Raw genomic sequence first — 12,647 nt, forward strand, 5'->3', positions numbered from 1 at the left:
CTCTCAATAGTCACCCTAAATGTAAATGGACTTAATGCAGCAATCAAAAGACACAGAGTAATAGAATGGATAAAAAAGCAAGACCCATTTATATGCTGCTTACAAGAAACTCACCTCAAACCCAAAGACATGCACAGACTAAAAGTCAAGGGATGGAAAAACATATTTGAGGCAAACAACAGTGAGAAGAAAGCAGGGGTTGCAGTACTAATATCAGACAAAATAGACTTCAAAACAAAGAAAGTAACAAGAGATAAAGAAGGACACTACATAATGATAAAGGGCTCAGTCCAACAAGAGGATATAACCATTATAAATATATATGCACCCAACACAGGAGCACCAGCATATGTGAAACAAATACTAACAGAACTAAAGGGGGAAATAGACTGCAATGCATTCATTTTAGGAGACTTCAACACACCACTCACCCCAAAGGATAGATCCACTGGGCAGAAAAGAAGTAAGGACACGGAGGCACTGAACAACACAGTAGAACAGATGGATCTAATAGACATCTATAGAACTCTACATCCAAAAGCAACAGGATATACATTCTTCTCAAGTGCACATGGAACATTCTCCAGAATAGACCACATACTAGCTCACAAAAAGAGCCTCAGTAAATTCCAAAATAATGAAATTCTACCAACCAATTTTTCAGACCACAAAGGTATGAAAGTAGAAATAAATTCTACAAAGAAAACAAAAAGGCTCACAAACACATGGAGGCTTAACAACATGCTCCTAAATAATCAATGGATCAACGAACAAATTAAAATAGAGATCAAGGAATATATAGAAACAAATGACAACAATAACACAAAGCCCCAACTTCTGTGGGACGCAGCAAAAGCAGTCTTAAGAGGAAAGTATATAGTGATCCAGGCATACTTGAAGAAGGAAGAACAATCCCAAATGAATAGTCTAACATCACAATTATCAAAACTGGAAAAAGAAGAACAAATGAGGCCTAAAGCAGCAGAAGGAGGGACATAATAAAGATCAGAGAAGAAATAAATAAAATTGAGAAGAATAAACAATAGCAAAATTCAATGAAACCAAGAGCTGGTTCTTTGAGAAAATAAACAAAATAAATAAGCCTCTAGCCAAACTTATTAAGACAAAAAGAGAATCAACACAAATCAACAGATTCAGAAATGAGAACGGAAAAATCACGACAGACTCCACAGACATACAAAGAATTATTAAAGACTACTATGAAAACCTATATGCCACAAGCTGGAAAACCTAGAAGAAATGGGTAACTTCCTAGAAAAATACAACCTCCCAAGACTGACCAAGAAAGAAACACAAAAGTTAAACAAACCAATTACGAGCAAAGAAATTGAAATGGTAATCAAAAAACTACCCAAGAACAAAACCCCAGGGCCGGACGGATTTACCTTGGAATTTTATCAGACACACAGAGAAGACATAATACCCATTCTCCTTAAAGTGTTCCAAAAAATAGAAGAGGAGGGAATACTCCCAAACTCATTCTATGAAGCCAACATCACCCTAATACCAAAACCAGGCAAAGACCCCACCAAAAAAGAAAACTACAGACCAATATCCCTGATGAATGTAGATGCAAAAATACTCAATAAAATATTAGCAAACCGAATTCAAAAATACATCAAAAGGACCAAGTGGGATTCATCCCAGGGATGCAAGGATGGTACCACATTGGAAAATCCATCAACATCATCCACCACATCAACAAAAAGGACAAATACCACATGATCATCTCCATAGATGCTGAAAAAGCATTCGACAAAATTCAACATCCATTCATGATAAAAACTCTCAGCAAAATGGGTATAGAGGGCAAGTACCTCAACATAATAAAGGCCATATATGATAAAGCCACAGCCAACATCATACTGAACAGCGAGAAGCTGAAAGCTTTTCCTCTGACATCGGGAACAAGACAGGGATGCCCACTCTCCCCACTGTTATTTAACATAGTACTGGAGGTCCTAGCCACAGCAATCAGACAAAACAAAGAAATACAAGGAATTCAGATTGGTAAAGAAGAAGCTAAACTGTCACTATTTGCAGATGAAATGATATTGTACATAAAAAACCCTAAAGACTCCACTCCAAAACAACTAGAACTGATATCGGAATACAGCAAAGTTGTAGGATACAAAATTAACACAGAAATCTGTAGCTTTCCTATACACTAACAATGAAGCAATAGAAAGAGAAATCAGGAAAACAATTCCATTCACAACTGCTTCAAAAAGAATAAAATACCTAGGAATAAACCTAACCAAAGAAGGAAATCTGTAGCTTTCCTATACACTAACAATGAAGCAATAGAAAGAGAAATCAGGAAAACAATTCCATTCACAACTGCTTCAAAAAGAATAAAATACCTAGGAATAAACCTAACCAAAGAAGTGAAAGACTTATACTCTGAAAACTACAAGTCACTCTTAAGAGAAATTAAAGGGGACACTAACAAATGGAAACTCATCCCATGCTGGTGGCTAGGAAGAATTAATATCGTCAAAATGGCCATCCTGCCCAAAGCAATATACAGATTCGATGCAATCCCTATCAAACTACCAGCAATATTCTTCAATGAACTGGAACAAATAATTCAAAAATTCATATGGAAACACCAAAGACCCTGAATAGCCAAAGCAATCCTGAGAAAGAAGAATAAAGTAGGGGGGATCTCACTCCCCAACTTCAAGCTCTACTACAAAGCCATAGTAATCAAGACAATTTGGTTCTGGCACAAGAACAGAGCCACAGACCAGTGGAACAGACTAGAGAGTCCAGACATTAACCCAAACATATATGGTCAATTAATATCTGATAAAGGAGCCATGGACATACAATGGGGAAATGACAGTCTCTTCAACAGATGGTGCTGGCAAAACTGGACAGCTATATGCAGGAGAATGAAACTGGACCATTGTCTAACCCCATACACAAAAGTAAATTCAAAATGTATCAAAGACCTGAATGTAAGTCATGAAACCATAAAACTCTTAGAAAAAAACATAGGCAAAACCCTCCTAGACATAAACATGAGTGACCTCTTCTTGAACATATCTCCCCAGGCAAGGAAACAACAGCAAAAATGAACAAGTGGGACTATATTAAGCTGAAAAGCTTCTGTACAGCAAAAGACAACATCAATAGAACAAAAAGGAACCCTACAGTATGGGAGAATATATTTGTAAATGACAGATCCGATAAAGGCTTGACGTCCAAAATATATAAAGAGCACACCCACCTCAACAAACAAAAAACAAACAATCCAATTAAAAAACGGGCAGAGGAACTGAACAGACAGTTCTCCAAAGAAGAAATACAGATGGCCAACAGACACATGAAAAGATGCTCCACATCACTTGTCATCAGAGAAATGCAAATTAAAACTACAATGAGATATCACCTCACACCAGTAAGGATGGCTACCTTCCAATAGACAAACAACAACACATGTTGGCGAGGCTGTGGAGAAAGGGGAACCCTCCTACACTGCTGGTGGGAATGAAAATTAGTTCAACCATTGTGCAAGCAGTATGTAGGTTCCTCAAAATGCTCAAAACAGACTTAACATTTGACCCAGGAATTCTACTCCTAGGAATTTGCCCTAAGAATGCAGCAATCAAGTTTGAAAAACACAGATGCACCCCTATGTTTATCGCAGCACTATTTACAATAGGCAAGAATTGGAAGCAACCTAAGTGTCCGTCAGTAGATGAATGGATAAGGAAGATGTGGTATATATACACAATGGAATATTACTCAGCCATAATAAGAGGGCAAATCCTACCATTTGCAGCAATATGGATGGAGCTGGAGGGTATTATGCTCAGTGAAATAAGCCAAGAGGAGAAAGAGAAATACCAAATGATTTCACTCATCTGTGGAGTATAAGAACAAAGGAAAAACTGAAGGAACAAAACAGCAGCAGAATCACAGAACCCAAGAATGGACTAACAGGTACCAAAGGGAAAGGGACTGGGGAGGATGGGTGGTTAGGGAGGAACAAGGGAGGGGGAAGAAGAAGAGGGATATTAAGATTAGCATGCATAATGGGTGGGGGTTGGAGAAAGGGGAGGGCTGTACAACACAGAGAAGACAAGTAGTGATTCTACAGCATTTTGCTATGCTGAAGGACAGTGACTGTAAAGGGGCTTATAGGGGGACCTGGTATAGGGGAGAGCCTAGTAAGCATAATATTCTTCATGTAATTGTAGATTAATGATAACAAAAAAAGAAAAAAAAAAGGAAAGGGGTATTACTCCCTGATAGGATAAAATTAACTGTAAATCAATGATTAATGCTTTAAATATCCTTAATTTTGATCATTTGAAGGGTGTCAGATGATCAGCTATGAAAGTACATTTTTCTGATAATATTCCTTTCTCTTAAAATAAAAATAAAAAATAGCAGTTCCTGTGTGGTGACCTCCAATAAGTTCTTCACAATGGTATAAAGGGCATATCAAAGTGTGGGCAAAGGGTCTGTTTGTGTTTATATAGAGGATCAAAGCCTAATTTGGCTACCCAGAAAATGAACTAAGATACGATATGAAGAAGTTCCAACATCCACATACTCTGGAAGAGTCATTCCAGAAGATGATCATCAAAAAACTTCAACAAAGATCCTGGCACTGTTGCAATTGTAGCTGCATTAATCCCACTGGTTCCTGGACTTGCCATTGGAATGAAGAAGGAGATATCTAAGCTGGCCTGTGCATACAGTAAAACAACAAATCTGACTGGATCTATACTGTTGGAACTCAACCAAGAATTGGAAGAAGTGCAAGTTGCAGTGCTCCAAAATCTTGAGACTACAGACTATCTACTGTTAAAAGAACATATGGGATGTGAACAGTTCCCAGGAATGTGTTGTTTTAATTTGTCTGATTTTTCTCAAACTATTCAAATTCAGTTAGACAATATCCATCATATCATAGATAAGTTTTCACAAATGCTTAGGGTGCCTAAATGGTTTTCTTGGTTTCACTAGAGATGGCTGGTAATTGTAGGTCTGCTTTGGTTATGTAACTGTACTCCTATTATGTTAATGTGTGTGCACAATTTAATTAGTAGTTTAAAACTTATATATGCTTAAGTTACTTTACAAGAAGATATGTCAAAGAAATAATCAGTCTTCCCATGTTTTCTTCTGTCTGCTACTTCTATAGCTTTTCTTCTTCCTTCCTAATTACAATTCTTAAATAGAATTCGTGCTTCATATCGAATTTACCAAGTATCATAATTCTTCCAAGTGGTAAAGATACCTCAAGACAAATGCTGGGCATAAAAGCCACAGGACATAAATCTGCAAAGTAGTAAAAAGCTAATCTTTTCAAACAATATTGCTTCTCTCTCACTTACCAACTTTACATTTCCCTGTATGGCCCCGGAAGATGACTGGTTAGCCAGAGACGGTAAGATTCCTCAAGGGAGGAACAAACTAAGACAGGCACAGTCGCAGGGGGTCCATCAGGTGAGAAATTGGGGATCAACAGAGGTGAGGCTTAGAACCTTACCCCCCCTGTTTTGAGAGAAATCTTCTGTATCCGTGGATGTTTTGTTGCCCTTGTGTAGCTTGGATTAATACTTAGTCTATAGGCACACACCTGATCATCTACATTTGCCCTCTTACAGCACTAAACTATGTTTTCTACCTTTATCTTGCATCTACCTACCACTTCAGCATTTTATTAAAAATAATAATAATAATAATAATGATAAGGGGGAAATGTGGGATTCACATATAAATCAAGTATAAAAATCAAACGAATATTCATATTTGACCTGATTGTTTATCATTCATAATGTCTGATCAAAACTGAAAGTTTCTGTGATGACTGCCCTTTTACTGTTCACCATGTAAGAACTTATTCACTATGTAAGAATTTGTTCACCATGTAAGAACTTGTTCGTTAGGCTTCAGAAGATCGGACACTAATGAGAATTAGGCTTGGGGTGGATTAATGATTGTGCATTGAGTTCCCTGTACAGAATTTTATTGTTGTTAACAACCATTTGATCAATAAATATGAGAGATGCCCTCTCAAAAAAAAAAAAGAAGAAAACAAATCTTAACATTTGTAACAACATGGATGGATGGAGCTAGAGGGTACTATGTTCAGTGAAATAAACCAGGTGGAGAAAGACAAGTATCAAATGATTTCACTCATATGTGGAGTATAAGAATAATGAAAAACTGAAGGAACAAAACAGCAGCAGAATCACAGAACCCAAGAACGGGCAAACAGTTGCCAAAGGGAAAGGGATGGGGGAGGGTAGGAGGGAAGTGAGGGATAAGGGGAATAAAGGGCATTATGATGAGCACACATAACATAGCGGGGGAACAGGGGGAAGGCAGTATAGCACAGAGAAGACAAGTAGTGACTCTATAGCATGTTACCATGCTGATGGACAGTGACTGTAATGCTGTAATGGGGTATCTGGTAAGGACTTGATAATGGGGGGAATATAGTAACCACAATGTTGCTCATGCGATTTTATATTAATGATACCAAATAAAAAAAAAGTTGATTGAGAAGAAAAAAATAGCATATGGCAATTATAAAGAACTAATAACAACTTAAAGGTCGTATCTTTTCTGCAGGGTAGGGAAATAACTGGAGTTAGTAAACCAGGGTCCAAGTTCTGGGCTAATCATATATTTGTTGTGCGGATTTGTGATTAATCTTTATGAATATGAAACTCATCTCCTACTTGAAGGTGATAATGGTAAATTCACTAGCTGGTTAGTTTGAGATAAAAACTATGCTAGAAATTATGTATGAGCCAGTTAATATCTCACCATGAAGTAGGCATTATTTTTATCACTATTCCCATTCTATAGATTAGGAAACAAGTTTAGAGAGATTAGTAATTTGTCCAAGGAAACCTGGCTAGTAAGTGATGGAGAAAGTTGTTTTCAGAACTCAGCTTTTAACTGTGCAACCTGCTCTTTCAAAATACTCCCTCCATAGGACTGCCAGGAGGATGAAATTAAACAGAATGGGGTCAGTGTAATACATATTTTATACTCTTACCTACTAAATAGGGTAGGTGAAAGAAGTATTTTATATAGTATAAAAGTACAAGACAACTATTAGAGTATTATTTTCTTCCTGGGAAGGACAATAAACATTCCTAGGCATTATAGGTTTAATCATGCATAAAGAGGAATGGTACCGAAACCTTAATGACAATGAAAAACTATGTCAATAGCTCTTGAACTTCAGTGTGTATGGATTCACTTTGATATTTGTTTAAAATCAGATAACCTGGGCTCCATTCCTCCTAATTCATTACATGTGGGGGCTAAGAATATGCTTTTATACCAAACTCTGCAAGACATTTTGATTTACAAGTAGTTTACAGACATTAGTGAGAAATAATGGCCTAAAATTATTGAAAAATTAAAGCTATATGTGTTATGGGCTGAACTGTGTCCCTTTAAAATTCATACATTGAAGCCCTAACCCCCAGTCTTTCAGAATGTGACTGTATTTGGAGACGTCCTCATGGGACACAGGTGGCACAAGCAGAGGGACAAGCATGTGAGGACAGTGAGAAGGTGGCATCTGCAAGCTAATCAGAGCAGCCTCAGAAGAGACCTGGTGACACCTGGATTTGGGGCTTAAGTCTCCAGAGGCATGAGAAAATAAATTGCTATTGTTGAACCCACTCAGTCTGTGGCATGTTTGTCATGGAAGTCCTAGTAAACCAATAGAATAAGCAACATTTTGAAGTGGAAATAATACCTAATTTGGTGATTTGGTAATTAAAGCTCCTAAAATAGTTTTTATTAAAGACAAAGGAATTAGCTACATTAAAAGAACTAAAATAATTTTTTCCTTTTGTTCTAGGCTAATTAATAAGCAACTGAAATTGATGAACAAGAAGGCATATGCCACTAAGCTACTCCTTCTATAGGTAAAGTTCTCTACCACCAGACAGCTTCCTTGGTCTCTATAAATTACCTACAATCCAAAGAAAATAGACCATATTTTTAGTACATGTACTTCTCCTAGCTAGCTATCCATAGACCCACCCATTCGACTATTCATTCATTTATCTAGTTATCCATGTATCCATACATTTAATCAGTATTATTGAACACCTACCATGTGCTAGATGCTATTTGAGGTACTAAAAAAGAACTTCTTGGTGGGAAGATAAAAGCCCCTCAAATATTGTAAATGAAAACTCTAAAGTTTCATTTGAACAAACTCAAGTATCCTTAGAATGCATTCAAGTAAGGAAATAAATGAAGTGGTCCAGGGGGATTCCTATGGATTGGTATCTAAAAGGAGAGAAATTGACAATTGACAACTCAGCTCTAGAGAGTTCTAGTCAGACTGGTTTGGTTTTGCCAAATTTTCCAATACTCTAAGAGAATCTATACATCTGGTCTTTATGTGAATTTCCCATTGTTTATGTTGGTGAAATAATCTGGGTTTTCACAAACCCTAGGTGAGCTAAACAAAACATATCTATTATTTAGACACCTAAACGTCCCCACGGACTACCAGTTTGTAGCCTTTGCTCTAGACTCTGAGGACACAGTGGTACAAAAGTGGAGTACTTCAATCTCTGTTATCTTCATTGACACTATGGAGTATCAGTTGAATACTATCAATATCTGTTATCATCAAAGTTAGAGAATTGGCTTTCAAATTGTCTTATTCACAACGAAATAACTTGACTTCCAATTTATTGTGGCTGTTGCATTCACCACTTCATGACCAAATGAACCTGAGAACTGCCAAATGCCTTCCTTCTGTGTGGTTATGAAAGCAAAGGAGGCAGAGCAAAGTCTTTATCTGCAAAGGCGGTGGTAAAGCTGTCATTACCCTCACCATGACCTTCCCATTCCTCTCCGCAGGACTACAAGAGCAGGGGCCATGTTCTGCTTGGCATCTTCATGAGCTCACGGGCCACTACGTGGCATAATTCCCTGTAGTATCCATCTCGATACATATTCGCTGAACTGAATCTGAATACACATATGCTTTCTGATTCTGAAATCTAGAGTGCACACTGTTGCTGAAATAGTTCCCACTTAGTTCAAATGTCTGATCTTTATGGTCATGTCTACATGACACCAAAATAACTATTTACGCAATTTATCAGGAAAAATAAAAAATAAGCAGCCAAATTATCATTTGGAATGATACCAGAGATAATCTAAGCAACTGCTTTATCTGTAGCCGAATCATATCAGGCTCTCCACTCTATTTTAGACGGATGAGAAAGGCAAAACGGAGTAAGGCAAGCATAGTGCATTCTGAATGACTTTTTGTTTGAAATTATATCTCAGACTTAATATTATACTATTTGTTGGTCCTGCTTTAAAAACAGTAAAATAGGATTTGTGGAGCTCACCTCTGCAGCTTAGCAATAAATAGAGAGGAAGACTACCACTTTCCCTTATCTAAATGAAAAATTCAAGTCCTTAAAATATAGAAAGCACTAATGACAAAAAGTAAATAAACTCAACCAAAAACATCCTCCCTGAAACAGTTCTTTAATTTTAATGTATAAAAATGTTTATTTAAGCAAAATTGTTTTTAAAATGTAGACTCCTAAGGAGGGTTCTACCATCATACAAATAAGTGTGAAAAAAATACCACTATACAAACATTACCTGCAAATTTCATGTACCATGGGGCTCATAAACTGTGTGGTGAAAGCATATTTGGATACTATAAAGAGTAATTCCTTAAGAAAAATGATGAGAACCTGAATTCCAGCACACTGTAAATGCTGATAAAGTCTTTATTAATTTGATGTAGTCAATTAAATGCAAATATTTCTTGCATTTCACAAATGTGGACTGGAAACATCTACATGCATAATTAAACTCAAAGCTCATTCTAACTAGTAATACCCACAGGGAGCCCTTTTCCATCCATGTTTATCCAAAAAAGCAAAACCTCTGGGTTAAATGACTATATTCTGACTCCTTAATACCTTTGGTTTTGCCAAATCTTCCAATATTCAAATAATTTCTCCCATAAGCTTCTGAAGCCTCATCTATTTTAAAAAATCATTTGCCTCATTCAACACAGATACCTTATCAAGTAAAATATCAAAACATCTTTTGTTCTGTCATAAATTTCACAGTATTAGTAATGTGATTGTTCAAAAAACTATACTCACCTACCAAGAAATCAGCAACTTTATGACTAAAAACCTTTCTGCTTAAACTTCTGTAAAGTGGTTGATATCCATCTAGGTTTGATGCCATGGAAAACACAACCAAATTCTTAACAAGTGGTGTCTCTTCACTTTAAGTTTCTGTGAATCTCAATAATTATCTGAAAGTTCCATCTGAAGTAAGTCAAGTCATGTAACTGGGCAGTCTAACTTTTTTCTTTGAAAAAATAAGAGAATTAATACTTGATTGACTTATACATGAACCCAGTTACATTTCCTGACTCTCCTGCAACTGCCCAAAGAGATGAAAGTAGCTAAGGAAGTGATCTTTATTCAGATTGAATGTGAAAGAATAGTAAGGACAATACATTTCTCAATTTAATTTCCAGAATTTTTCAGTTAAATTTGACTTTCTGGATGAAAGTAAAGTTCGTTAGTGCAACAAATGCAGATAATGTTAAAAGGAAGACTAATGAAGTCGTAGAACATCAAAGGGAATTTAGAGGGCATCTCTGGGTGGCTGGTGGAACGAATGAGCTAACAAATGGGACAGCCCTTACACAAATGATTGGCCCTTGGTAAGAAACTGGATCTGAATGACCAAGTCTAATACTCATTTACAGATGAGAAACTGAGGCAGGAAAGACAGACTCTTGCCATGTATGCATGGAAGGGTTTACCAAAAGTGTAAGAAAAATAATTGACTTGAGATGCAGAGTAACCAAAGGATGTTCTCCAATAGCATACTGCTGTACTTACTCAAATTCAACTGATAGAAAATAATTTTTGTAACCTCACTTCAAGGGGCTTTTCTAATTTTCCCCTATGAATGCCTCTGTTCTATTCATGAATATTTTATGTCCTGGTTCCAAAAACAAAAGTAAGTTAGGGAAAGGCGTATCCTTATCATTGCACTTCCACAATTTATTCTGAAACCTTTAGTTAAAATTATTTCAGACCTTGGCAAATAAATGCCATAGAACCAACCTCAAACCATATCACTTTAACAATTTTCCTCCTCAGTCCACACTTTCTCTTTGCTACATGCCCACTTGAAGTGGCTAGTACACTATTTTCAGCCCTAAGGAAATTTCTGAACATCAACTAAGCTGGTTTTGGTCAGATCTGGGGGGACAACAATCTTTGTCAGTATTTACCTTCACAGACATTTTTACTTTTATTTTTTTGTGTGCCTGGACTTGAATGAAAAACCAGCTTGAAAAGGCAGGGCTCAGCCCTGAGAGCCCTGGCCATCCCACTGCACCTGTCACCCTTACCTGTTTGCAGGACCTCAGTTCTCTCTTCTCCATCCAGAGAAACAATCCGGAAGTGATAGATGGTTCCTGCTTGTAAATCCTTGGGGTTACATCCATAGGTGGTGTTGTCTATCTGCATGGGGTGGCACCACGCGACCTCCGAAGTGTCATTGTTGTAGATGAGGCTAAAGTTACAGGGTGACCCCAAAGTTCTCCACTGGAGAGACACGGACCGGCTGGACACCCTGGACTCCGTCACAGTGAAGTTGCATTTTACTGGCTCCCCCAGTCCAGTCTGCAAAGGAATCAGAGACAACAGCTGAAGCCTGCAGACTACAGTGACCGGGGACATATTCACAGTAAAGCTCCCCAAATTGCCTCTGCTCCCCGTTCCCCCCAGCCAGAGAAAAGAACCAAGGCAGAGGTGGGTGGCAACATTTTCCTCAAACGCTCTTTTGGAAAAAGAAGGTGGCTTTTTGCCTTTCACAGTAGAATGAGCTGTGAGTCTGGCTCGGGGCTCAGTAAGAGGATCTTTCTTCTCAAGGGAGAGCAAGTCCCAAAACACAGCTCAGGAGACGAGAACCTGGACTGGGAATGTGGTTCTCGGCGCGGAGGGGGCGCGCTATCGCGACCTCTTCCAAGCCCACCCACCTGCAGCAGGCTCAGGGCGGTCCACAAGGCCAGCCAGGCTCCATGGCTCAGCATCGCGCCCACCGGGGCTCGGCGCCTCGACGCAGCGGCTGGGACGCGGCGCGCCTCCACCTGTTGCGCGCGCTCAGCGCGCCGCGCGGGCGCAGGACACCTCCCTCCCGGCTGGCGACGCGCGGGGGCCGCGGCCGCTGCGGCTGCTGGCCGGGCTGCTGCGGCCGCGGGCGGGCTGCGGACGCGAGAGGCGGCGGGGGCGGGCGGCGCGCCGCCCTTCCCACGCTGCCATTCTGACCCGCGCGGCCTCGCCCCGGGCCCGTCCGCGGACTTCCGCAATCAAAAGGCAATTTCCTCGTCTCCCGGCAAAGGAACAATGCGCGGGCAAGGGAGGGAGCCCCGAGGAGCCAACGCCTGAGGCTGCCCAGGAGGCCGGGCGGGCCCAGCTGGCCGCGCTGCCGGGGGTCCCGGCCGTCCCGCGGCGCTCGGCTCCGCCGCCTCCTGCGCCCGACTCTCACTCTTCGCCCTGGGGGCCTCCCCGCGCCGTCCTGGCCGCGGCCGGCACCTCCCGCTCTCACCTTCCAGC

The 12,647-nt window shown here is 39.5% G+C and overlaps 1 protein-coding gene across 4 annotated transcripts in view; it reads right to left on the reverse strand.

The window, feature by feature from the left end:
• PTPRB (protein tyrosine phosphatase receptor type B) overlaps nt 1–12,647 on the reverse strand; it is a 130,101-nt gene that overhangs the window by 87,258 nt on the left and 30,196 nt on the right. For 3 of the 4 annotated variants that reach the window (XM_073215594.1, XM_073215593.1, XM_073215592.1), the window contains exon 4: nt 11,441–11,714. In XM_073215594.1, coding sequence (XP_073071695.1) covers nt 11,441–11,714 — 274 coding nt within the window. Of the gene's footprint in view, nt 1–11,440; nt 11,715–12,070; nt 12,582–12,647 lie in introns of those variants that run through there. The other variant, XM_073215595.1, reaches the window with a different exon arrangement.

The sequence above is a fragment of the Manis javanica genome, chromosome 10 (genome assembly GCF_040802235.1).
Source record: "Manis javanica isolate MJ-LG chromosome 10, MJ_LKY, whole genome shotgun sequence".
In the NCBI taxonomy this organism is placed as follows: domain Eukaryota; kingdom Metazoa; phylum Chordata; class Mammalia; order Pholidota; family Manidae; genus Manis; species Manis javanica.